The 25,326-nt window shown below is 39.9% G+C and overlaps 4 protein-coding genes across 4 annotated transcripts; all 4 read right to left on the bottom strand.

The window, feature by feature from the left end:
- Window positions 1–37: 37 nt before the first annotated feature.
- Window positions 38–5,552, bottom strand: thoc1 (THO complex 1). Its single transcript, XM_070844800.1, has 21 exons — window positions 5,477–5,552; window positions 5,176–5,249; window positions 5,006–5,066; window positions 4,846–4,915; window positions 4,260–4,378; window positions 4,120–4,168; window positions 3,934–4,029; window positions 3,723–3,805; window positions 3,562–3,635; window positions 3,330–3,438; window positions 3,080–3,217; window positions 2,760–2,860; window positions 2,598–2,664; window positions 2,427–2,477; window positions 2,228–2,298; window positions 1,970–2,065; window positions 1,601–1,666; window positions 1,414–1,497; window positions 991–1,138; window positions 795–879; window positions 38–467 (listed from the first exon to the last, which is right to left on the bottom strand). The coding sequence occupies exons 1-21, from the start codon at window positions 5,522–5,524 to the stop codon at window positions 190–192; spliced, it is 1,968 nt and encodes a 655-aa protein (XP_070700901.1). The 5' UTR covers window positions 5,525–5,552; the 3' UTR covers window positions 38–189.
- Window positions 5,553–10,026: 4,474 nt separating this feature from the next.
- LOC139213800 (aquaporin-1-like) lies at window positions 10,027–11,956 on the bottom strand. Its single transcript, XM_070844449.1, has 4 exons — window positions 11,577–11,956; window positions 11,281–11,442; window positions 10,476–10,556; window positions 10,027–10,375 (listed from the first exon to the last, which is right to left on the bottom strand). The coding sequence occupies exons 1-4, from the start codon at window positions 11,943–11,945 to the stop codon at window positions 10,181–10,183; spliced, it is 807 nt and encodes a 268-aa protein (XP_070700550.1). The 5' UTR covers window positions 11,946–11,956; the 3' UTR covers window positions 10,027–10,180.
- A 203-nt stretch (window positions 11,957–12,159) lies between these two features.
- LOC139213801 (aquaporin-1-like) lies at window positions 12,160–13,706 on the bottom strand. The gene is made up of 4 exons (XM_070844450.1): window positions 13,344–13,706; window positions 12,682–12,840; window positions 12,430–12,510; window positions 12,160–12,345 (listed from the first exon to the last, which is right to left on the bottom strand). Exons 1-4 carry the CDS (start codon window positions 13,704–13,706, stop codon window positions 12,160–12,162), a joined length of 789 nt encoding a protein of 262 aa, XP_070700551.1.
- A 6,124-nt stretch (window positions 13,707–19,830) lies between these two features.
- Window positions 19,831–22,358, bottom strand: LOC139213870 (aquaporin-1-like). The gene is made up of 4 exons (XM_070844544.1): window positions 21,892–22,358; window positions 20,999–21,160; window positions 20,684–20,764; window positions 19,831–20,406 (listed from the first exon to the last, which is right to left on the bottom strand). Exons 1-4 carry the CDS (start codon window positions 22,336–22,338, stop codon window positions 20,227–20,229), a joined length of 870 nt encoding a protein of 289 aa, XP_070700645.1. The 5' UTR covers window positions 22,339–22,358; the 3' UTR covers window positions 19,831–20,226.
- Window positions 22,359–25,326: the final 2,968 nt, after the last annotated feature.

Genomic DNA, 25,326 nt, shown 5'->3' with positions numbered 1-25,326 from the left:
ATGTGAGCACTGGGTCATAATGAATGTTGTGACTGAGTTTCATTAGAAAAAAAGAACATTTATTGAATTTTCTACAGTGAAAAAAACCTTTACTACATACAAAAATTTTAGTCTTAAATTGTTTTTGGTATGAAAAAGGATGCTGCAACAATTTAATGGAGGTACTGATTATTAAACAAACGATCTACTTTAAGCCTCACTGAGGTTGTCTGCAATCTGGGAGAATCCTGCAGCGTTGAGGGCTGTGACCAGGTTCTCCACAGTAGCTTGTGTCCCCTCCCTGTCCTGCCAGGCTACAAGCAGCAGTTTGGCCTGCATGTCAACATCTTCGCTGTCTGTTTCGATCTCCCGCAGCTCTGCGGCCTTCATCTCCAAATGAGAAGCCAGCGTCTTCCACTGAGCGCCCAGTTTGGCTGCCATGTCATCCATCTGCTGGTTCGTCACCATCTTGCTCTGTATGCTCGGACCTGAGAGAGACAATAGTGAGGGTAAAAATAGACTCTGGATCTAAAAAGGATGGAAATGAGCGGTTACGGGGGCAGATTAAGCTAGGATCTAAAAAGCACACAGGTCGAGCTGGGGGAAGGATAAACCGGAAGGATATGTTGTTAGGATGTAAATAAATATGCTCTAAATATTTCTTGAGAAAAGCTTGAATTTAAAATGATTCATTACCTCCTAAATGAATGTTTCTTTGTGTTAAAGACAGAGGGATATGAAAGAAGAAAAAATAAATCATATTGGTGGCTTAAATGGTAGATAGGACCATTGAATAAGCGACTATTCAAACTCACTGTCATTGCTGTCTTTGAGAAGATTGTCCCCATTGTCGTCGTCATCCTCTTCTCCCGTTTTGATCTCTTCAGAGGGGATATCCTTCTGCATGTATGCACGGACAATTAAGATTAGCAGTGTTAACAGTGTGTGTGTGTGTCCATCAAGCAGTCTACTTCTAATGATGAAAACGTTTTTTGAAAAAGAAGTGCTCACCGGCAGTTCTTTGGCCAGTTTGCTGACCATGCTGTCAAGGTAGTCTGCCAGGCTCTTGAACTTCTGGTTAGTTGGTTGAAAGAAGTGTGGACTTCTCCTGGACAGCAGCCTCAGCGCGCGCCATCCGTAGTTTGGGTTCCGCACGACTCTGTGTTAAATAACAGGGGAGAGTCACACAAACATGTATTAAGGAACTAAAGCAAGAAATATTTGTGAACCTGAAAAGTTGTCCTGGAGAGAATGTGTACAATGTAATGAATTAAGTATTATATGAATTTCAAACCGCTCTAATCCTGAAATCAGACATGGTACCTGACAACTTAAAGCTCTGCACACTGACTAAAAACTGTGAATTAATCCACCAAGGCTTTTTTTTGGGGAAGGCCGGCTTTGTTGGAGTACGTTTCAGGAGAGCAAACTTACTTGTACTCTTCTTCCACCATGTTAGCAGGGTCGGCCTGCTCGATGGCCTCTGCGAAGAATTCATCCAGTGACGGCATGAACTCCCTGAATGAAAGACATCAGATGTTAAAAAACAAAACAAATATTCTGACATATGCAAAGAGTGTGATTGTAGATGGGATGCTACTTTGTTTACTGAACCACTGACCTGCTGTCAGACTTGCAGGCCTCCATGTTGTCATGGTTCAAGTTCCACAGTCGAGTCAACTCATCACTGACAAAACACAAAGAATTGAATTATGGAAGTAAATTCCACACATTGTTGTTCACTCCACATAGATTCAGCCATTGTCTACATTTGATTATCACAGAAAGTCTTTGTGTCATTTTGCCTCCACATGTTGCAAACACGCAGTGTCTATTCACGGCAATGTGCCTCGATCTAGCAGTTTCTTTTCTTTTTCTTTTTTATTTTTTTATTACAGAGTTCAAACGGGAGATTTAATATTTAGAAAAAAACACCCTCATCTCTGCTCTGCTCTGCTCTGCTAGCCCACCCCTGCATTAGATCACATACTTTCCCATGAAAATCTTGCGGTCGGGCCCTTTTCCAAGGAAGTCTTCAGGAGCTTGTCTTTTCCTGGGGGTCCTTTTGGGTTTGTCTTCTATTGTCCTGTCGAAGAAAAAACAAGTGGAACCAACAGTTATTTTGGCACGCTAGCCCAAGCCCACACACCATATCCCCAAATCTAAAAATTGACTAAGCAATGTTGAAATTAAATCAAATAAAATAATTATCTGCCATGACTACGTTTCTAACATTTGGCTGCTGTACCTTTCTTTCACAAAACTCGGGCATCCCTCGTTTTTCCAGGCATTCCAGTTCTCTTCAGTGTTGTGGATGTGCTGTCAAAGATGAGAAACACTTATAGTGCCACTTGTATGGAGAACTCAGCAACAAATATAGCAACAGGAGGGTGTGCAGAAAAACCTCATTAAATATTCAATATCAATATTCCCAACGCGTGACTTACCTCAACCATGGAAGCGAATTTGTCTCCATCAGGGGGGATCTCTCTCAGCAGCTACAAGAGAACAGTCACAGATTAACACAGGTTTTCTATAAGGAAAGACAGTGGGGTAACATTTGATTATGGATTAACTATTAGTATGTATGATCTATGCCAGTGTGATTTAAGACTGACCTGATAAACCAGTTTGGTTGTCTCTTCAATCCACGCAGTCTGGTCATCATTCAGAACACAGCTGGAGCTGCACGAGGACAGAGACATGCAAAAAAAAATGAGTCCCCAACAACCCGTGTTTATTAACACAAATGAGGTTTTGAGAGGCATGCTTCGCTTCACCTTTTGAACTTGACCTGACCCTTCAGGTACTGGAAGAGGACGAGGTACTGGAGTAGAATGTGCCGCCTGAAGTTTCCGTCGCTGAGCTGCAAGTCCATCAGCTGCACACGGAAAGGAAATGAAGAGTAGTGAGGTAACGTCCAACCAATTTCTTAACGTAAATAAATACAGACACAGATATTACAGGTGCCACCAGCGATAGAATGAGACTACTTATGCTAGTTAATGGTTCACCAAATGGGATTTAATATCTCAACCAGCCAGTCAAAACGCTGAATGTGAACAGCCAATTATTCCTGGAGTAAAGCCAGTGTTCTTACCTTTTCACTTGTTAGAAACTTGGCAAAGTAGACATGTTCTCCTCCGGATGCTCTCAGCTCCTCCTGCTGCTTTCTCTTAGAGGCCTGCATGTCATCCAACTTGTAGCTCTTGAACACCGCCAAAGTCTCATCCGAATACTGTTCAGGACAAAAAGGAATACGCGTTGGTAGTGAGTCACTAGGTTTTAGCGGCTACTTTGGTATTTGCCATGATCTGATTGCTCTTTGCTTTCGGGATCGGGTGCATCACCTTGAGGAATGTCATCCAAGAGAATTTATCGTAGCACTGCACAGGGTTTCTGAAATAGTCCTGCAGGGTCCAGAACTTTCTGTACAAGTTGTAGTCAATAGGAATGGAACTGGAAGTAAAATTTGACTCTGTTATCGTAAACTTAAAAACAGTAACAAGCACAAGTGTCATCTTTGATATACATAACAAATAAATATTCAAAAAATCTTTATCATATTGTGTATTCACTGACCATGGTGCAGGAGCATCATCCTCTCCCATTTCTCCTTCCTCCACCTCCATACCGTCCTCCTTTTCTTCTGCATGCTGCAGACATAGAACAATAAAATAAGATTAAACTAAAAAATTCACATTCAAGATTCTTGCAATTATTATCAGGTGTCAACACTTTACCTTCAGGCCAAGAGTGCTTTCTTGTTCATTTTTGTTGAACACTGTTATATTGTCCAGATTAAACTGGCTCTGTAGATTGAGACCTGGAATAAACACAGACAGGCAGAACATTAAAAAAAAAACAACACACATTATAGGCTAATTATACATTACATCCACAAGGGGCTTGTCTTATTTATTCAAATATAACAAACACAAATGTCATTCTTACCTGATTTTTCAGACAGAGGGAAGAGGCGCGCAAGGAAAAGCTGGATTCGCCCACAGAATACAGTATTCTGAGATTTGGACAGCCTCCTTAAAAGATCTACACAGGTTGACAAGTGTGTTACAAACAGCTGTGCCTTTCAGACATAACAAGTCTCATTCATAAACAAGAATGAAATACCATCCTTACCATTACACATCCTCAACAAGTAGTTCTTCCCAGCAGTGTAAAAAGAGTTCTGGGGAAAGGGACAGAGTGCAGACAACGTGATCAACTATACTGGAGAGATACTTCAACTGGTCTTTACTGAGAGGCTGTTTCTTATTTACCGATTTCCAGGTGGAAACATTCTCCTCGACAAAAGAGAATATTTTGTCACATTGGTCAAGAGGAAGGCAGTCAAGGACATCTCCCAGCAGGACAAAAGGAGTTGTAGCGGAACAGATACCTAGATGAAGACAAGGAAACAAAGCAGCAAAAGCTTGATCACCACAGAGTGTGAGGTGAAGAAGCTTTCTCCGGTGACGTACAGTGCTGTGAGGCGCTTCTAGTGGTTTGTTCTAAAGTAAACACGTTACAAACGCTCAATAACGAACTGCTTCATCAAACCTGGGGGTGAACTGAAAACCGTCACCCATGTCCACAGGTACCAGACGACTGATAGATGACTGCAGTCTGATACTGGTACTGAGTGAGCTGTGGTGCAGTTAGTGTGTAGTCAGAACACGGATGCGCATGATGCCAACGTTATTATTAGTAATAATAGTTACTACTAATCAAACAATATGGAGAGTAACATACTAATGCACCAATTCTTTTACTGACACTTTATTTCTGCACCTTTTTCTGTCTCCTCTGTTGCTGTAACAAGTAAATTTCCCCGGTGTGATAAATAAAGTCTCTCTTATCTTATACCTTCTGTAACTGCATCAATACTCAGGTAGATGAGAGCCAAGTAGTCATCACAGGCCGTCTTCTGCTCAACCTGCAGACAAAAAACGCACCAATGTCAGACTTACACCCTTGCTAATTTAAAGAGGTTTGTTGAGGTAGTTTTGAAAATATGGCCACTTACAATCTGATCCCCAAGAACACTCCTCAGCGCCTGGTCAAGCGTGGTCTTCTTCTCTGTCTCACTGTAACACAGAGACAGAAAAATGAGGGGATGAGTAACGATGGACTAAACTAATTTAATTCATGTGTAACGTTATTCAAAATTGGGACACATAAATGAGCATTACTTACTTTCCAGGGATCTGGTTGAAAGCATTTAACAACTGTTTGACGTTTTTCCCAGCTAGGGCAATTCTGGCAGACGCCTGTGGGTGTTTGGGAGAGAGAGAGAGAACATTTATGAAAGTAAATACATCGTTAGATAACGTTTTTGTTAGCTTAGCTAGCATTTTGCTACCTGCTACGATAACACGAATAGAACAAGAAGTAACTCACAGTAACGAGCCCGCTCACTTAATATCGTTTTAATTACAGCATTCAACATACAAAACCCCGTATTTCAATATAGAAAAACAATTCGCCGATTTCTTACCGTAAATGTGTCTTTAACGTCGATAAAATTAAATAGGGACGGCAACATTTTCACGCACTTGTAACCGGAAACGGCGCTAAACTTCTTCCGGTTTCTTCGGCTGGTGATGGGGTGCGTTCAGGAGCACTCCGATCCGGAATTTAGAGTACTGGTTATCACACTTAACATTATGTCGTAGCAGAATTTCTTTAAAAAAGGTTTAAATTTGAGGAGGACTCGTGTTCTTTTTGTAAAGTATTATATGAAACCATAGAACATATGTTTTTTCATGCCCACTATCACTAAAATTAAATGACATTCCAAGTTTTAACATTTCTTATACTTTACTTTGTACAGATGATTTAAATTCATCTATCTTAATGGGTCTCTTATGGGTACATGTCAATTCACTGCAAGAAATTGAGAAATGGTGAGCCTTTCTTTGCTCTTTTCCAACAACAACAACAATAATAATAATAATGATAATAAACTTAAAATTATAAATAGCACTTAGACTATAATCTGCAATGTTGTTCCTGCTACTTTGTCTGCAGCCGTGGATACATTTTGTACTTATATAACATGTATTTCTAATTCATTTAGTTTAATATCACAACTCAGTGGTAACATTACACACTGCTAATATTCATTCTGTGTGGTCACATGCTTTTCTTTGCTCAGTAACAACATTATATTTGGTTGTCAAAAGTTTTGCCTCACAGCAAAGTCAGACTCAATGCAATAAGGACGGTGTCACCTATATGTGGAGCAACAAATTCCTCCGTCATAAATAAATCTAATATGCTGTGCGTCATGCTTCCTTATAGCATGGGAAGATTATTTTCCAGGCTACAAGCTACTTAAACAGAGACACCTCTCCGGATATAATGGATGAAAATATCATGTTATTATAATTATCAAATCTTTCCTTCATCAATCATCTATGTGTCTCAGTGTACTGAGTATACTGGGGCCAAGTGACATCACTCAAACATGTTTCTAAATGGGTGATAATGGGGATTCATTTGTCTCAGATTGAAAGGAGAGAAATGGAGGAGAACACTATTTTTTTGGGAAGTTAAGATTAACTCTCGAGTTAAAATGAGAGGATGTAAGTCTAATGTGTCTGAACTTAATGCTTTGATGTAACTGCATTATGACCTTTTGACCATCAGCATGCAGGCTAGATTTGATTTAGACCAGAGGGCGGCAGTGTTGCTCGCTGTTTACAATTGAAACTCTGCGAACACACTCACAAACACACACAGAAACAGTGTGTGTGTGTGTGTGTGTGTGTGTGTGGAAGTCCTGTGCAGGCAGGATAAAACTGAAGTCCACCCTTTCCTGATGGTAATCATTGTACCTTTCTACATCACTTGCACATGCAGCTGCTGAATATTTACCTGACGTAACATTTCCGTCTCATTTATTGTAGATTAGTTTTCAAAACTTCACTGAAATGAAAAGTTTAACTGTTTTACTTCTTCTTCTTCTTCTTCATTGTTGGTCGGATAATGTTGGACATGTTTTTAGTGGTTGGCATACACTTTAACTTACATCTACTTTGCTGAAAGTCCTGAATTATTTGATTATTTGATTTACTGCTTGACAATGTCACACAGCACATTAGAACTAATGGGGCATTACGCGGCTATGTCAGTCATTCATTTATTAATCATTATCACCATTTGGTAATGCATAAATTGAAGGTGTATTCTCATACATAATTGATTCAATGATCATTTTGTGGTTTTCGTTGAAAACTTAAGTCTGTTTTTAAATTATAATTAGACTCTACTCACCAATAAGGATATAAACAAACATCAGTAACCTGGATTTGGCTGTTGCCAAGTGTTAGTCTCTACTTTTACACACATGTTAATCAATTTAAGGTTTAAATCCCTTTACACATGAGCCACAGACACTGCCTTTAACTTTAACAGCACCAATGTGAATAGTGTGACCTGTTTTGATCTGGCGTTTACCAAGCAGTGTCACAGGTCAGGACCCCTAAAGTAGTTCAAGTAGCTTGAAGTAGTGCAACCATTCACCTTCTGCTCCCACTGACAAGTTCATACAGCCCTGCAGTTACAAATACTGTTAACTGAACATAAAGGTGTTGTGCTGATGTTAGAAGAAAAGCACTAAAGCTGTGAAAATGTGGGCCAGTAGTGTCATTTAGAAAGAGCTGAGGGATCATTTTACTGGTCTGTGTGGTCATGGTGGTAATACAAAGGGGAAGTGAAAACTGTTTTACGCTGCAGTTTTGATTGGCACCCTGTTTCTGATACGCAGACTTGTGCACAAAGTTCACCAGATATCCAACTGTGCCCCACGCCCCCAGAAACCCCACAGCTTTTATTGGACCTTTGCCAAAAACTGATGAGAAGCAGAAAGGGAGTGAACGTGGTGAGTTACTCTTAAGTTGCAGATAAGGGCTCTGCACCAGCCAGTATGTAGAGATGGGGTGAAGAAGGCTGAAAGGGGGCTTCAGGTTAAACGCAACTAGTTCTGAAGTTTGAGATGCTACACTACATGAACGTTTTAAGGTAGCTGGTGGATGTCCATTTGAATGCAGGTGTTGCTCTATATCTTTTTTATTTCTGACAACAAATCCCTTGAAAAGGCCAAAGTCAATAATGTGTCAGTCTGTCTTTCAGTCCTTTGAGACCTGTCCTGTAATTTCCTACAACAGCTTGGCACTGTAGCATTCTGCAAATATTACTCAAACAGAAGTAAAGAGTGCAATGGTTCGGGACTATTTTCAGTCACGGATTAATACACATTTGCTGCTCTAGTAAGTATTTACAGCAGCAGAAAAGTGTATGTGGGATGTGACTAAAAATAAATTACAGTGTCCATGCTCATTGTAATGAGGGAACACGTAATTGAGTGCAACAGTGTGGCTCATTAATGTGTTTTTGCACAACAAGTGAGCTCTATGGCACAGAGAAAGTTATATCAGGCTTTGGCTGCACAGGCAATGCTTGTTAGTTGGACCCATTCATTAATGGTTGATGATATTTTCATGAGGTTTGTTGAAAATAACAATATATAGAATATTACCAACCATGACCTTTTACTGCTCATTTGTAAAGTGAAAATAGGACACCAGGTTTTTTTTTTATCACAGAAAGTGTTTTCTTCTCATTTGTTTTTTTTGTCTAGATAAAGATAATTAGAGGACCACTGAACACTCTCCCATGCCAAGGCAAAGAATAATCAAGCTCAACATGGGAGCCAAATAATTTGATGAACTACAGTCTCAGACAAAATGACCGAGGGGCAACAAAAAGAGCATTGTCCATGTTGTTGAGGACAAACTTCAAAACAAGAGGCTAAACACAATGCTCTGACCTCCAAGGTTAAGCACACAAAGGAAGGAGATTTTAGATCAGCCGCCGTCACATGATGAGCCTCTGAAATTCCACCATAAAATATCATGTGAAGAAGAAGTGTTGTGTCATATAAGTGAGCTAGACCCATCAAGGCATGATAGATTTAAGAGCGCAGTTCACCTCAGTGGGTTTATAAGGAACCAAACAATGTTGTGTTAACATACACCAGAGCAGAGCAATCTTCCTCATTTAGAGGAGGAAATCCATAAAGAACGATGTATATACTGAATGCAGATAAATATTTTTTATTCAGATTGTTTCAGCCTTTGCAATTTAACATAACAAAATGTTGATTTATGCACGCTTTGCAGATCCATGTAGCCTCCTCCCCTTGTAAGTCTGTTGGTTTCATTTATACTAAATGTTGCATAAAAGTTTGTCTTATCTATCCGAGTGATTTTCCATCATGGATTTCACCTTCCTTGCTGTGTTGCAATCAGTGAAATGTGGATGTGACAATATAACAAAACTTACACCTTTACCCCCTGACCGGGCATTGTAAAATTATTTGGGACACAGGCATTTTGTTAATGATCATCTCACACAGAGTAGAATAATGGGAGTGCTCAACAAAGGGATGTGCATCCAACCACAACGGCTAACCTGCCCCTGATTGGTGCTTAGGCAACAATAACCTGCATCTATTTAAGCGACCTTGGCTGGATTGCCCTCAAACTGCAGGGTTTCTATTGAGAAATGTTAAGTTGTGTTGTTTAAAGTCACTTGATGGTTACTCAATGATTAGCCAAGGGTGTGGAGATCATCAAATACCCATAAGCCATAAAACGGGATATGAGAGGGGCCATGTGCGTAGATGGAGAAAGGACATTCTTGTGACACAGCCAAACAGGAAATCTCCATGATGGCCACGTCTTGTCTGATCATACATTTTCTAAGAATTTAAAGTGCTTTTATGTGCAATTACCTGATCCACATCCTTGTGTTGTTTTACTACACAGAGATTTTTGGGACTGTCGCCAAGCACCTTGAAAAGCAAAATACTGTATACAGTATGTGACACATTATAAAGAAACTAATGTCCAGGACAAGCAGATCTAAAAATACACCACTTTATTCTGGTAACTGCATAGTGTAAATAAGGATATGTTGACTTTGTTTTGAACTTTGCAAGTTAGAAAATTAAGATGAAAACACTGAAAGTGGATGAACAATTTGATTTATTGTTATAAATTCCCTGGTTAAAAACACACACGATAAAAACACAAATAAAAATGAAAATCAATAGCCGTATTTAAAGCATTTCTATAAATTGTATGTTTTTTATAGATGTGCTGACAGACATTAAAGCTAAAATGTTGCATATTCTTCACTGTTTTGGCCACTGACTTGGCCCTGGGCTGGTGTCGTCTTCTCTTCTTATTTCACCTGCATCGTTTTCATCTTCCAGACCATTTAGCAGGACGCTCCTGCGCGTTCTGAAGTTTTGTATTCGTGGACACAGAAGGAAGTCATAGATAAGGGCTGCTGCTATGCCGCCACACAGGGGGCCCAGCCAGTACACCTGGAACGAAAACAGAGATCAGCAACATTTTTATTGACAAAATAAAATGGATAAAATTGCATTTTTATAGTAAAAGCTTCAAACTGTTTGCTGATATTACCCAGTGGTTCTCCATTTCACCTCGTATCACAGCTGGTCCAAAGGAGCGAGCAGGATTGATACCACATCCAGTGAAGCTTATCTGCGAATGGCAATATCAGTTATTCAACAAATTATATTCATGGAATGAAACAGAAAATCTGTTGATATCCATTATTTGTTAAGCTTTTCAGATGTGATGATTGACCAAAAGACAAAAGCATTTTTTTTTTTTAAATGTTCATGGTGAGAGCAAAATTGTGACCACTGTTTCCCTTTTGTTTGCAGTTTTACTGTGTTTAGCATTTAAAACATTTTTCATGGCCATATCATTTAAGTTAGTTTTTGCACTTGCAATTTAAGCAGTGATCTCTTTGTACCTCTGCAAGTTGCCTTATGTTAGCATGAAAATACACTTTAAAGTCGACCCATGCTGTTAATTTATAGTCAATTTAACATGACACTTGTGTTGCTGTCATTGCATTTGTGATTTTCTGCACCTGCTTCCTGAACTGCTGGCACAACGGCCACACACACTGCAAAATTATATAACAAGGCATGGAGGACAAGTCTTGAATCATGACAATTCCTGCCAAACACAGGAAAACTGTGTTGGCAAAGAGGAACAGTGGTCTCAAAACTGATTAAACATAACATTTGCCCCAGAGCACTGCAAATGCAAATGCAAAAAGTAAAAGATAATCAAGAAATCTAACAAAAAACTTCAGCAGAGTGGCAGCCCTCTCCATTAAGATGCTAGTCTAGTCAGAGTTGATGTGAAATCCAACCACAGATTTAAAACAATTACAGGACTGTGATTCACTTACAGCTGCAAAATGCCCGAGTCCCACTGACAGCCCAATAGCCAGCGGTGCAGAACCTTTAACATCACCCCGTCGCTTATCAGTCACTGCTATCACACACAGAACCAGCTGAAGGGTGGCAAGGAATTCGATGACGAAGCCTTGTCCTGCAGTCACTCTAGTTAGCTGAAAAAGACAACAGCCAAATGCAAAAAGGTAAACTTCATAAATTAGTGTGAGTGATAGTTTATATTACATTAAGTATTTGAAATTGTAATTATTGTCCAAAGTCATAAAACAGACAAGCATGACCCCCTTACCTTGTTAACACCAAGGGACGTGCTGCGTCCATATCCATTCACAATAGCACTAGCTGCAACTGCTCCAAGCACCTGAGCCAAGATGTAGCAGACACACCTGATGGCACTGATCTGGCAGCTGACCAGCAGGCCCAAAGTGACAGCAGGGTTCAAGTGTGCTCCACTGATGTGCCCCAAACTCTGAGCCAGTGTGGCGATGGCCAACGCAAAAGTCAGCGAGACCTTCAACTCCTGGGGAACCTTCTCATTTGGAGGACTTTTCTCATCTTTTCCAATGATCGCAGTTATACCGATGAATATAAACAGTAACATGCCAACAAATTCTGCAGCCACAGCCCTCCAAAACACCCAGCGTTTTATTTCTGTCATTTCCGTTGCAAAGTGTGTGTGGCGTTTTAAACTAACACGTCGAGGCTTCAGTATTTATAGTGAAGGTTTGTGTGCAGAGGGGAGGGGAAAGAGGAAAAAAAGATGCACAGCACAAAATCTGAAGTCCCACATTAGAGAGAAGATGAAACTCCTTGTATAGAAAGAGTATTTTATTTGATACAAGTAAGAAACACAGTAGTATTTTTTCCCCCACTCAGACATCCTCTTTTGACTGCTCTTTACCATCCTCTAGAAGGGGCTCATGAATTTGATTTTTCAATGTTGAACCACAGAACAGGACTCTTGTTTGTTCACTGAAGGGCTCATCTCTGGGTGCCAGCAGATAATTATAAAGAAGAGCTGCCACCACACCCCCACTGACTGGTCCTGCCCAATACACCTGAAAAGCAATGCAAACACGCAGATACAGCCCTGTTTCACTTTCACACTTGCAAAATCTGATTTACAGCTCCACATTACGTACCCAATGATCATCAAAAGACTCCTGTATGATCGCAGGCCCAAAAGATCGAGCTGGGTTGATGCCGCATCCTGTGTAGCTGATCTGCAAACCATATCAGAGGAAACCACTTGCCTGTCTGGCTGTACATCAGCAGATTAGATGCAAGTCTGATTCACAGCCACTTCGTTTGACGCCAATCCATTGTGTAAGGCCACAGCAAGGTGGAGAAGCCATCTACCAAATTAATGAGGGGAAATGTTTTGATATACTCACTCCAGCGAGGTGTCCCAGCCCTACAGACAATCCGATCGCCAGTGGTGCAAATCCACCGACTTCACGCCTTTTGTCTGTGACTGCAAGCACACACAGGACCAACTGGAGGGTGAGGAGGAATTCTACACCAAAACCTTGGCCTTGGCTAATTCCATTTAGCTGCAATAGGAGAAAAGTTTAGTTTGCACTCACATTTTCTTTGGACAAAAAGTCAATTATGATTAGAGTCTTAGTCTACGCTGCTGCATTATGAAAGAGCCCTTAAAAATCTAAAGTGGAGCCAAGCAAGCTGCTAAAACACAGCAGTTGGACAATGCTGAGTAGTTAGTTGCTTGACTGCTTCTGTTCTTAACAAATTACTGCACGGACGGCACAAGCTTTCATCTTCTAAAAACACCCTGATGAGAGAAGGCCTGCCTTTGTTGTGTGACAGCAACAAACCAGGAGTGATAATTAAAATGTGACATTCAAACTCAACAGCAGTCAGCAAATGTGGATGTTTTGAAGATCAGAGGACAAAACTTTGAAAAAAAGTGCCATATCTTGGAAACTAGATCAGGCTGGAGGCAATTCCCCAAATGCCACTCAATCTGAGCAGTACATGCAATTCATTAAGGAGAGCATTATTTAGGAAGATTGGAAGCACATGGCGTTCACCCTACCTTGTTTACACCGAGTGAATCTGTGGTTTCTGGCTTAATACCATAAACAATAGCGCTGCCAGCCACTGCTCCCAAAAGCTGAGCTATTATGTAAAAAAAAGCCCTGAGGACACTCATCTGGCAGCTGGCCAGGAGACCCAGGGTGATGGCAGGGTTCAGGTGGGCACCACTAATGTGTCCTATACACTGGGCTAATGTGGCAATGGCAAAACCAAAAGCAAATGCCACTTTTATCTCCTGGTCAGGGTATGAATTATTCCAGTCCCCTATTGCAGCCGAGAGGCCAATGAAAACAAAGATGATCATTCCCAGGAACTCAGCCAGAACTGCCCTCCAAAATGCCCAAATTTTAATCTCTGACATGGCTATTCAGATAATGTAATGCTACCAAACCAATTTTAGGCAGTATTTGAATGCTACACCATGACTGTGGCACAGGCAGAGCGTTGGTTCTGGCCGCTGCCCATTCGAAAACATCATGAGTGATGTCACCAGCGCTCATCAAGTGTGTGGCTTTAAAAAAATCAGGCCTAATTAGAAGCAGCTGAGAGATGTGAGAGCTGAGAGAACGACCAGTGAGAATGACCTCCACGTCTCCTGCTCTGTTCAGTACTTTTCCAGGTTAACAGAGGGTGGTGCTGCTTTTGCTGTTCTTCACAGCTCCATTGAAGACCACACTGTTACTTTAAGTGAGATGAAGCGTTAACTGAATTATATAGCAGGCCTGTTCTGATGAAGCACATGTTAAATTTTAATTTATATTTAAGTGGATTATAGTACAAATTAACACACAGTCAGTCGCTTGCATGTATAATTTACAAATATCATTTTTTACAAATATAATTCATGCTTAAGCAAATTATAAATGTGTAATTTTATTATTGCAATAAGCATAAAATTGAAAATAGGGTAACCTTTCAAGTGATTAAGAGTTTTAAAAAAATGCAATGCATCTTAATATTATGTAACACATTTTGAATGTGGAGTAATTAAATGCATATGAGGTATTGAGAGATGAAGGCCATCTCTCAGATGTGTGAAGGGCACTTACTGACTATTACTTTTTGTTAATGGTTTCTCTATCTTTCTATCTACTTATTCTATTTTAAGCGTGTGTCATGCAGGGCCGGCTGCATTGAAGTTAACATCAGTCATACGCCGCTGGGAAGGAAATGGGACCTTTTGAATTCATGACAAGGAAACCAGCCTCCCATTCTGCTTTTCTGTGAGAACGAACTGACAGGTTAAAGGGTCACGCTGCTTCTTGTCAGGAGGAAGAAAGAGAAACCTATGAAAGCATCACCTTTGACGAGGGTGACAATGCTCCGACAAAAAAGTAGAGCACCCCCCCATTTTTCTCCATCAAAGAAATGTAGCTCCACTTCTATGTTTATGCCACACATTCTTTCACACATTTAAAACCACAATACAGATAAATTGTAGTTTTCACTACATAGCATTTGCAGCCAAGATACCTGAGTAGAGAGATAATAACATCATTTGGGAGGATGTAGGATTTATTACCGGATGGAAGAGGAGTGTAGTAATTTACTCCATATAATAAGATAAATATCATCGGAGAGTGGAGAGATAACCTAGGAGAACTGACAGGAAGGACGGAGGTTATGCTTTCTAACCCTGCAAGCAGGAGCAGCTTTATGGGCCCGCCAGCTCTCCACTGCAGGGCAGCGAACTGTCAACCATTATTTCATTTGTTGAAAAATCACCTATTTTCTTTTGGTATGTGAATATCTGATGCTGTACTACTCCACTGTGTAACATTTCATAAGCCCCACTTTCGCCCCTGCATCCACCTCCTGGCTCTGAGTCTACAGGGGGGAAGTTGCCATCATCCCTTCGGATTTCCTGTCAGGGAGTGAAGAGGTCAGAGCTTAGACGCCAAATGTCAACGCTGTACATATTCTCCATTCACATTATTATTTAGCCCACATAAATTGGCTTACTGAACGTGAGCTAGATTATAATGATCACATCACTGCACAGCAGAATTTGCTCATCTCTCCACAGCAATAAATACAGCCACAACAACACATTAATCTTATAGTACAATCAATCAATCAATATACTTTATTAATCCCCAAGGGGAAGGGAGTAAGACAGAAATTCGCCTGTTGAAATACATACAAATCACCAATAAAATATAAAATAATGTTTAAATGCTGCAAAGATCAAAGTTCAAGGGGTTGACCTACATTCCAAATTAATTCAAGTGACACTTAGGCAGCCAATCAATTAGATTTAAGATGTTAAGGCTGTTGACATGAGCAATATATCCACATGTTTAGGCCTTTGATATGATACAAATAAATAATCATCACATGAAGATGACCAGTGGGATTTTGGCTTGTGTGTCAATGATACTGTTAACTGATAATTATGTTAACTGATAATAGTGAACCTACTGTATGTAGAAAAAAAATCTGATGAAAATGGGCTTAACATTTAACAGCATGAAGTAGAAAACAGAAAAACAGTCGTATTATGAACTGGCTGTATTATGAATTTATCAAGTGGATATAATTTATTTCTGATCAGTCAGTTGGTCAGAGAAAGGGATGACTGTTGTGATCCTGTGTCAGTGTGAACGCCTCACCACTTGTGTTCTCCACTCACCCGTGATGTTCACAATTCTGGCTGCTTTCAGGTGTTAAGAAGACAAAAATGTCACTCAGCCCCAAATCTTGTCTACATGTGATACATGTCTGATGGTCTGATGAAGCCCTGAAAGGATTTTATTATTGTGGTCTGTCATGTGGGTTGGACCTTAACCTAACTCGGAGATTATAAAATGAACACAATGAATTCAACCATGCAGAAATGGAAGTAAGTCAAGGATATAATCAATATGTATGCTGGCCAGTCAAGCAGCATAATTGACTTAGTTACTTAGAAATGTTTTTTCTTTGCAGTTGTTTAAAATGAGTGCAAAAATATAAAAGCAAATTCAAACTACAGGATAAGCATTGTTTAAAAAATGTATATATGTCTTAAAAGGGAAATGTTATGCGAAATGCACTTTTTACTGATTTTACACATAAACACATGTCCCTGGTGTGTCTGTTGTCCTTTTTCTGGCTGCTCCCTTCCGGGGTCACCACAGCAGATGATCCGCTTGTAGATTTTGGCGTCAGTTTTTTACACTGGATGCCCTTCCTGACGCAACCCTTGCCCATTTTTGGTAGCCGGGAGTGGGAGGGAGTCGAACCCGGGTTCCCCAGGCCGATGAGAAAAGACCATTCTCTCTCTGATTCTCATGCTCCCTCTTTCAGTAAATATGTATAGAAATGCTCTGTTTAGTTTTGGCCCCATTTGTGATGTCACACACAGGGATCTTCTCAACAGACCATGTTCAGCATTAGCATGTTGGTTGGCTAATGGCTTAAAGAAAAAGGAGCTAAAACACCTCCACATTTTATTCACAGATGAATAAAAGTGACTTGGCTGAGAAAAACCATCTTTGGCTAGTTGCCTCTGGGGGTCGTAGTGATTAAATCACTGTTCAGTCCATCAGGTCCACAGTGGTGCTCCACTCCAACATGAAAAGCAGATCCCTGAAAAACAAACGAAAGAAAGTACGAAAGAAATTATACTGATAAAGTGTATGGAGGACAGGGATCTGGAGATATTTTCGGACCTTTGGTACATCAATGAGCCATATGTATGTTAAATATTTTCTGTAAACTGAACAGCATTTGTTTGGAAAGAAGGCCAAAGAAGCAGCATGCAGTATGACAGTATGAGAAAAATAATTTGTGGTGTGTTTGAACATTATCGCATGTAAACAGATTCTAGTAGGACTCCTAATTACAAGCATAAACCTGAAAATGAGCAGATATTTCCTTTGATGGTGCTAAATACGTTTTTATTGTTCGGTGAGTTCAGTTTGCATTTGTCTTTTACTCTCTGGCAGTTTATCCTCAGCTCTGGTCCAATTGTCGTCCATGTGAGTTGTTCATCAGCACAGCCATAGAGATCCAGACTTAGATATGATAATTTGACATAAGTATACTACTCAAAATATCTTTTTGACCTAATAGGCATGGGACAGAGAGGAGGGGCTGAGGCAAAAGATTAAAGACTCCATAAAATTGGGAATTGAAAATCCTGGAAAGCATTTGCTTCCCTGAAGACAGGCTTTACTCCAATGCAAACTTTTAAAGGCCCCATAAAATAAGCTCTTTTTTTTAATCAAAAACTGTATAATCAGTGGTGATCTCACTCTGTATTAGTAAGCATAACTAAAATGCCAACCAATAAAGCCACATTTTTCAACAATCTTTCACTTGGTACACCATTATAGCATACTCCATTGGTTTACACTTGATCCTCTACTGTAATTGTTCTGCCCCAATATTCTGTGTTAACAGCAAATTCATCATATTATGAAGGTTGATATAAAATGCAACTAGATCTTTATAAAAGGAAGTTGTGGCTTTATGCTGTAAAGTATTTACCGGTTTTTGGAAAGCAGGGCAAAAACCATTATATGGCCTGGCTCCATTCAAACAAATGTTAGGGCTTTTCACACATGGCTGAAGTCGATCTGAATGTGGCCTAAAATCGGATCCCACCAATGTTCCACTATTTGGCTAACCAAAGGGGTCTTTGTCTTTGTTCACTTCAAAGCCCAGCCATTTCTACCAACATTACTGTACAGAGGCCCCACTGGAATCAGTGGCTGTCCTGCTGGCATATGACCCAGCATACTGTAATGGTGAACCAATATAAACCCTCCAATAGTTGTTGCACTTTCCAAAACCTTTATTCACTCGAGATATATTTGTTCCTTCCACTTCTGTAGTTCATGCACAATCCTTTACAGAGGAGCACACTAGAAGCCCAATGAGGACTCTGTTCAGCTCAAGTGACGTACATGTTCTCTTCTGGTCCTAAAAACTATGAGAAGATATAATGTCTCTATCTCAAGCAATCTAAGAAAATATGATCCTATGCCCAACCCATATGCTGCATGTGGCAGAATTGCCTCTTTTCTTATCTGTGTCCCTGACTCTATAAGCCTCTGTTGTGCAGCAATTTCTCTGGAAAGAACACTTTACGCCTGTGTGAAGAACAGACAAGAAGCTTAATACTAGCACACTCTGTCAAGGCATGAGCAAAAAGCTGCAGGGTCAAAGCCAAAAAGCTATCCACTCTTTCTTAGTCCATGTCCACTGGCAAACTGCCATAAGCTGACCAACTGACCTGCAGGGGGACTGCTAGAGAAGGAGTGAGTCAGAAAAGTATCCTGTATGCTGTGTTTCTTGGCTGCTGGGGAGAAATTCTCACCAACCTGGCAGCTTGCCTTTAGATGCTCTACCTGTTAAGAACATAAGCGAGAGAAACTATCCATCAATCAATATCAACAGCTTGAGAGTACAAAGAAAACACAAGAGAACTAGAACCATAGCTGGGTATTCAGAGCCAAGTAGAGAGTAGAGACTAATAATAAAAAATATTTAAAAGAATATATTTAAAAGTTTTTTTATTATTATCCTGGTCCTTAACATAATTAAAACTTAATTGGAGCATGCTGACCAATAAAAAGGAATTTAGATGATTTGGCTCAAGTTATTTCGGAATGCAGACCTTTGTACACTCATTTCTTATCAGAAAAATCCAAGATTAGGTTACCTCCTGGGCAAACCTCATGGGCCTCAGACGTCTAGGAGCTCCAAAAACCCTTGGTTCCATGCATGATTAATCAGTAAGGTGATTACTTGCAAATTTACACATGTAACGTCATTCATGTCGTTTCATTCTAATGAAATGTTAGCTTACGTCACATGCTAACTTAGCATTTGATGAGTCAACCTCCCACACAGCCGCTGTAGCTAATGCTATGAGGAACCACAATAAAAATAACTTAGAGTTTGTTGAACATTGTAATATTATTACATGCATCAGCTTGGTGGCTGACATGAACCACTTATCATAGCGGCAAATTACAGTGAGCAGTTTCAAACTATCATATCAATGAATTAGATCTCTACCCGATTACTGTGTCAGACAAAATGCTGCATTTGTGTTACTGAGTACAATTCTATGATGTATCATTTACAGAAATTATAGCAACTGAAGGGTGTAAAGGTGATATGACGCCACGGACAGGGGATTTCTCTGGGTTTGAACATTGTTAGAAATATTTGTGATAGTGCAAGTATACAACTAGACAAAATATATAACATAGGTCTCGTCATTTTTGGACATTTTAATGAGGAAATGTCACATATTATACCTTTAAGTTTGATTTTGAAAAACAGATTTTCTAATAGATATTTTCTCTTTTTATCAAGCTAATACTGATCCAGTATGTAAGTAAGTTTTGATACCTTTTTTTTCCCCACTTTTTTTGCGTGCCTAATTGTTTATCGCTGATTGTAAAGAAAAGGAAAAATGTAATCTAAAACATCAGATACCAAAACTTTCTATTTGTTATCTAACAAGAAAGCACACAGAGTAACAACTGTTAACAACGAGTGTTTTATTTACTTAAAAAAGTGAGAGACATTTCAAGAGTGTACACACAATACATTATCCATCAGAAACAAAAAGTGAAACAGACACATAGAGTATACAAAAATGGCTCATCATAGAATACTGACATGGGAAAACATTTTAACGCACTGCTGTCAAGATTGTCACAACCTGTACTTTGATGCTTGAGCAGCAGTTTTGATGAAAATTGCACTCGGGTCAAACAAAGGAGCGAATTAGAAAGACACTAAATGACCCGTTACCACAATCCTCATGGTATTTCAAAATAACACAAAAACACCGGCATTCTACACTAAAATCAAGAGCTTTTTTTTTTACAGGAGTATAGACATGTACAATGAAACTAAATGGTTGTGATTGTACGGGACTATTTTGACGTCATCTCCACAGTTGTAGTGTCATTGCCTCCGTTTACGTCATAGTCACCCACTGGGCCGCTGACCAGCACCTTCATGCGCTCGGGGAAGTCGTCAAATTTGGGGGACAGCAGGAAATCGTATATGAGGGCTGCTGCTACACCGCCACACATTGGCCCCACCCAGTACACCTGTAATGCATAACTCTAATCAGCCTCTGGATCGAAATAACAAGACTAACACAAAGATTCCAGTGAAGTTCAAAAGGTACACTTTGTCAATATATTTGCCAGGCTAACTATAAAACAAAAAGATTTCTATAACTGATTAACTCTTGAAGAACGGTTCATGGATAATAAGAGTTATCTGTCAGGGAGTTATTGAATTATTTATGCTTGACATGTAATATGCATGCAGAAAAATGTGAGGCACGTGCAAAGAGCTTGTGTGCTTCCCTGTGTGTCTTACCCAGTGGTTTGTGAAATCGTTCAGGATCAAAGCCGGACCAAAGGAGCGAGCGGGATTGATGCCACAGCCTGTGTAGCTGATCTGTAATCAACAACAAAGAGACATCACAAGAGGATATCTTCAGCTACATGCTCTGGTGGCATGATAGGGTCTGGCAGCGGTGAAGGGTATTAGCTAAACAATAAAAATGCATGAAATTCTTTCTCTCCAAGCGCTCTGTCATGTCTGTTGCTTGTTGACATTGCTTAAATGCACTGTGCCTAATTCTAGATAAACATTACACTGCCTTTGGTATGGCTGTGGGGTGTTACTTACAGCTGCCAAGTGTCCCAGGCAAACTGAGAGGCCAATGGCCAAGGGTGCTGAGCCGGTGACATCACGGCGCCTTTTATCAGTTACTGCAATGACACACAGCACCAGCTGGAAGGTTGCCAGGAGCTCTATGCCCACGCCTTGGCTGGGAGTGACACCGTTGAGCTGCAAGAGTTAGAGAGGAATCCAAAACAACAACAGTTTGTCAGTTTGTGTCAGTTAGATGTATAGTTTCCCATCACCACCACTTCCTACTTAGCAGCTGCTGGCATCGCCCTGGAAGTCAGACAGCAATTTGGCAGAAACTCCAAAGTGCCACATTGCTTATTCATTTTTCATTTTAGCAAAACCTGATCATTGTTATTCGGTGTTATTTAGCTGTGTTACACCGTGCAAGAGGCAATCCAGTTTCTTCACAAGGAACAGATATCATGTCTTGACAATCTCATCAGCTTTTTTGATAAAAAAAAGACAGCTAATGTTATACATTACAGATTATTTAAGAAGCATTTATGCACTTTAGTATGCAAAAACCACTAATCTATGGAAACAGCTGAGGAGAAATGTCAAAGAGATGACATTGCATGTTTTTATTTGCAGGTTCTTTCCGCTTTTGCAGTGCGGCGTGCTTAATCATGTGTCATCACCATTTAATAATAAGCAATGACAGAATGTCTAAAAAACAACACAAACAGCACCAAATTAAATGGATACATCCTCACAAAAGTCTGAATTTTCACTCTGAAGTCAACTTCAAACTATAACGATACTTAAGATGCACACAGTTGCAATGCATCCCATTTCTCTGTAGTGTGGGATGTTGTAGATCTCCCAAATTCATATGGCATATTATCGCATGTTCTGTCAACAGCAGTAATATGAAAAGTTTCACTTACAGAGTTGAGCCCCAGTGCATCAGTGGTACTTGGACGTGCTCCATACACAATACCACTGGCCAGAGCTGAACCCAGCATCTGGGCCACAATGTACATGACTGCCTTGAAAACGCTGATCTGGCAACTGGCAAGCATCCCGAGGGTAACTGCAGGATTCAGGTGGGCTCCACTGATGTGGCCTAAACTCTGAGCCAGCGTGGCGATGGCCAGTCCGAAGGCCAGTGACACCTTCACCTCCTGGTCTGGGTTGCTGTTGTTCACGTTCCCAATAGCTGTGGAGATGCTGAGGAAAATGAAAAGGGTCATGCCAACCAGCTCGGCCAGAACGGCCCTCCAGAATTCCTTGCTCTTGAACTCTCTCATGGTGGTGGCAGTGTGGCTGTCTGGCTGTGGGTTTTTGAGCTCTGTAAAGTGTGTGTACTCACAAACAACAGCGACAAGCTGCATATATAAGGCCTGGGCTGATAATGGTCGGTGGGCGGGCTTTAAAAAAACTGAAAGAGAGGGCCACACTGAATTAATGAGAAATCCAAAAGACTGGTCTCTTACTTCCCTCCCTCTGCTCTCTCTCCCTCCCTCCTCCTCCTCCTCCTCTCCCTGTCCTCCGGCCCCTCTCCCAGTACCTCCCTGTGCACCACTTTGTGGTCTTTGGACTTTTGTGAGTAATAGAAGTGGGTCCTGAAATAGCTGTTTCCTAAGGTACATTTTCCACCCAGACAAATATTTACAGTTTCGCTGCAGAGTTTCTGTTTGTAAGTTTTCAGTTGGAAAATATTTTAACTTTAGAATATTTCCAGATGATTTTAAATTGTATTATAAGCATTTTTAAATCTAAACGCCCATGCATTGCTTAGGCCAACTACACATGTTATCATACTTACATACAATACATCGCAATATACACATTTTATATGCAAACTAAATTTATCAGAAAACAAATGGTAAAGTCCCCTTGTGATAATAACGGTAAACAAAAATAGAACTAGGATCTTTGTAACTCAGTCTACATGGAGCTCATTTGTTTACTACGTGTTTCTTGTCCTCTGGTGAACTTCTGGTGAAATCACACTATGGATGACTTGAGGGAGAGCCAGAGAGAAACCAGACAACTCCCAAATAGCCACTTCAGGTCTCACCCTTCCCTCCAAAGACAAGACCGCCCAAAAAGCATGTCACTAAATCACAAAAGACTGCATTTAAATCAGACTTATTTATTTTTTCGGTTGAGAAAGAGTTTAGTTTTAGAAGTGGGACACATTTCTAGTAGATGGAGCAACAATAACTCATTAACTGAAAGGATGTTTCCTAAATAATTACTAGATGTATTGCAGAGCAAAACATTGGAGCAGGGTAAAACATCAACTTTGAGAAATGAGCTGCCTGTTGCACCTGGACCCCAACTCAAGGGAGTGTGACAGCAAATAGCAGCCAAGCCACTGCAAAATATGTCATTACTTTGCTGATTGCATTTCCCTGTGCAATCTAATTCTTGTTTTTTTTGTGTCTGATTCAATTCAAATAAAATTTTCTTTACTGTGAGACTTATAAGTTCCACTATTGTAACAGTTAATGCTATTACAACATGATACAGCTGACACAGCCTGTAGGATTACAGTATATCTATGATACATAAAGTTGCAAGTGATTTTTTCTTTGGAACACAGGATGTCTTATTGACTAGTTTTAAGCAGCATATGGGAGAAAGTGTCCGTCTTAAGCAAACGTATGACCTTTTAATTATTAACGGTGCCTGCTTCCACTCTTAACAGCACAGTGGACTCATATCTGTCAGACTGCTGACAGTGAGAGTGATAGGCACAGTGACAGAGACAAACTCAAAAACCATTGCTTAATGATATCGCAGTACCGTAAAACATGCTCTTAAACCACTGTGACTAATGCTTGGAGGACTAATCTGCGTAGCTCAGGGTTGTGTCATCAGTTGGTTCAATGAATGTGTGTCAATCAGCCTTGGTTGCGCTGGCAATTATGTCAGAATTTTCTCATTTCAATGGAATTTCATGCTAACTGAATCATCACATGTTTTTAGTTGACCTGTTTCAATCATTATTACCCATTGTAATACATAACAGAAACCAATGACAGTCACTCAGCCACTTGTACATGCTTGATAACTGAATATCAGCAAACATTCAATATATGAAGTATATTCAGTACAATAGCAGACATTTCAGTATTGCTACATTTTGCAGCAATGGACTGAATGATATTTCATCCAAATACATCCAAATTCGTAATTTGACATACTGTATCCCATCCCAGTTTTTGACACACCAACAGCTTTTTTTTTTATGTGCCAGTACTGTGCTGTGCTGCCCAGGAAGGAACAGGATGTAGATAAACACCATTTGTTAGTTAGGAATGATGACATATCCCCTGCACAAAATACTGTTTGATTTGAACATGTATTATACAGTTCATTATACACGTACACTTAAGTCTCACAGTGCATTTGGTCCTCGTGCATGAATAAATGTTACAATGCAATCTTAATACAACCGTGAAGTCCCTGTCAAAGAAAGTAAAATAAACTTCATGATAGCATGAAGCCAAAAGTACAACCAAGCCCAAAGAAGAGCAAATGAAGCTAGCGTTGCACAGCTGAGGCTGTTGGCGAATATACAGGAGTAGAGAACATGCCGTGAAAACTGACTACTATGGGGGGATTCTTTAATCCTTGCATTTGGTTTCTTGAATCGTTGGGTCTCTTTTTAGGAAAGAATCTGGTCTTGACCTGCTCTGTGTGAAAAGTGTATTAAGATAATGTTTGTCATGAACTGGTGCTATATAAATAAAGATTGCTTTGCCGAGTTCCCCAGGGACCTGAGACTACCTGATTTATTTGATAATTTAGTCAGCCAAGTATTTTATTAGTGCAACAAAATAGGAAAAGAAAAATGGAACTTCATTTTTGCCATTTTTGACTTTAATTTTCCTCCACTGTCACAGTGTGCAAACTGTAATAAAAAAGAAAAGAAGAGAAAAGTAAACAAAACTGCTTAGTATTATTGTTGTTGTTTCTCACAAGAGCTGAATCAAATCAAGAGTATATGTAATTAGATTAAGTGACTGACAAAAACTGAATACAGGTCTGTTTGGCAATGGGTTCTGTGTTTTTGACCTTAATTAAATAACTTGGTTTAGGTGTTAACATGAAAATGATTAGAATGCCATAATCTAGTAATTTACTAGATGAATTTATGACCAACTGCCTCTAATCTGTAACTTGCAGTGACACTCAAATTGGAGACATAGACATTCATCCTAAAGTGAGATCCTGAACTGAAGAGAATCATGTGGTTGGATAGAGGAACATTATTCTGATATTCTGTGCACATTTTGTTTCAGGTCTGCTCTTGTATACCTCATGCATTTAAGTGCTACCCATTTGTGACTCCTCTATGTGATCTCTTG

The sequence above is a fragment of the Pempheris klunzingeri genome, chromosome 15 (genome assembly GCF_042242105.1).
Source record: "Pempheris klunzingeri isolate RE-2024b chromosome 15, fPemKlu1.hap1, whole genome shotgun sequence".
In the NCBI taxonomy this organism is placed as follows: domain Eukaryota; kingdom Metazoa; phylum Chordata; class Actinopteri; order Acropomatiformes; family Pempheridae; genus Pempheris; species Pempheris klunzingeri.
This window is presented reverse-complemented; position numbering and strand designations above follow the sequence as displayed.

Coding starts and splice junctions, on each gene's coding strand:
- thoc1 (XM_070844800.1), bottom strand. CDS start 5,524: ATGTTGCCGTCCCTATTTAATTTTATCGACGTTAAAGACACATTTACG. Junction 4,030..4,119: donor CTTGTTGAGGATGTGTAATG/GTAAGGATGGTA, acceptor CAACCTGTGTAG/ATCTTTTAAGGAGGCTGTCC. Junction 1,667..1,969: donor CGCAAGATTTTCATGGGAAA/GTATGTGATCTA, acceptor GTGTTTTGTCAG/TGATGAGTTGACTCGACTGT.
- LOC139213800 (XM_070844449.1), bottom strand. CDS start 11,945: ATGACAGAAATAAAACGCTGGGTGTTTTGGAGGGCTGTGGCTGCAGAA. Junction 10,557..11,280: donor GACTCGGGCATTTTGCAGCT/GTAAGTGAATCA, acceptor TGCCATTCGCAG/ATAAGCTTCACTGGATGTGG. Junction 10,376..10,475: donor GTGAAATGGAGAACCACTGG/GTAATATCAGCA, acceptor TTTTCGTTCCAG/GTGTACTGGCTGGGCCCCCT.
- LOC139213801 (XM_070844450.1), bottom strand. CDS start 13,706: ATGTCAGAGATTAAAATTTGGGCATTTTGGAGGGCAGTTCTGGCTGAG. Junction 12,511..12,681: donor GGCTGGGACACCTCGCTGGA/GTGAGTATATCA, acceptor TATGGTTTGCAG/ATCAGCTACACAGGATGCGG. Junction 12,346..12,429: donor AGTCTTTTGATGATCATTGG/GTACGTAATGTG, acceptor ATTGCTTTTCAG/GTGTATTGGGCAGGACCAGT.
- LOC139213870 (XM_070844544.1), bottom strand. CDS start 22,338: ATGCAGCTTGTCGCTGTTGTTTGTGAGTACACACACTTTACAGAGCTC. Junction 20,765..20,998: donor GCCTGGGACACTTGGCAGCT/GTAAGTAACACC, acceptor TGTTGATTACAG/ATCAGCTACACAGGCTGTGG. Junction 20,407..20,683: donor ACGATTTCACAAACCACTGG/GTAAGACACACA, acceptor TATGCATTACAG/GTGTACTGGGTGGGGCCAAT.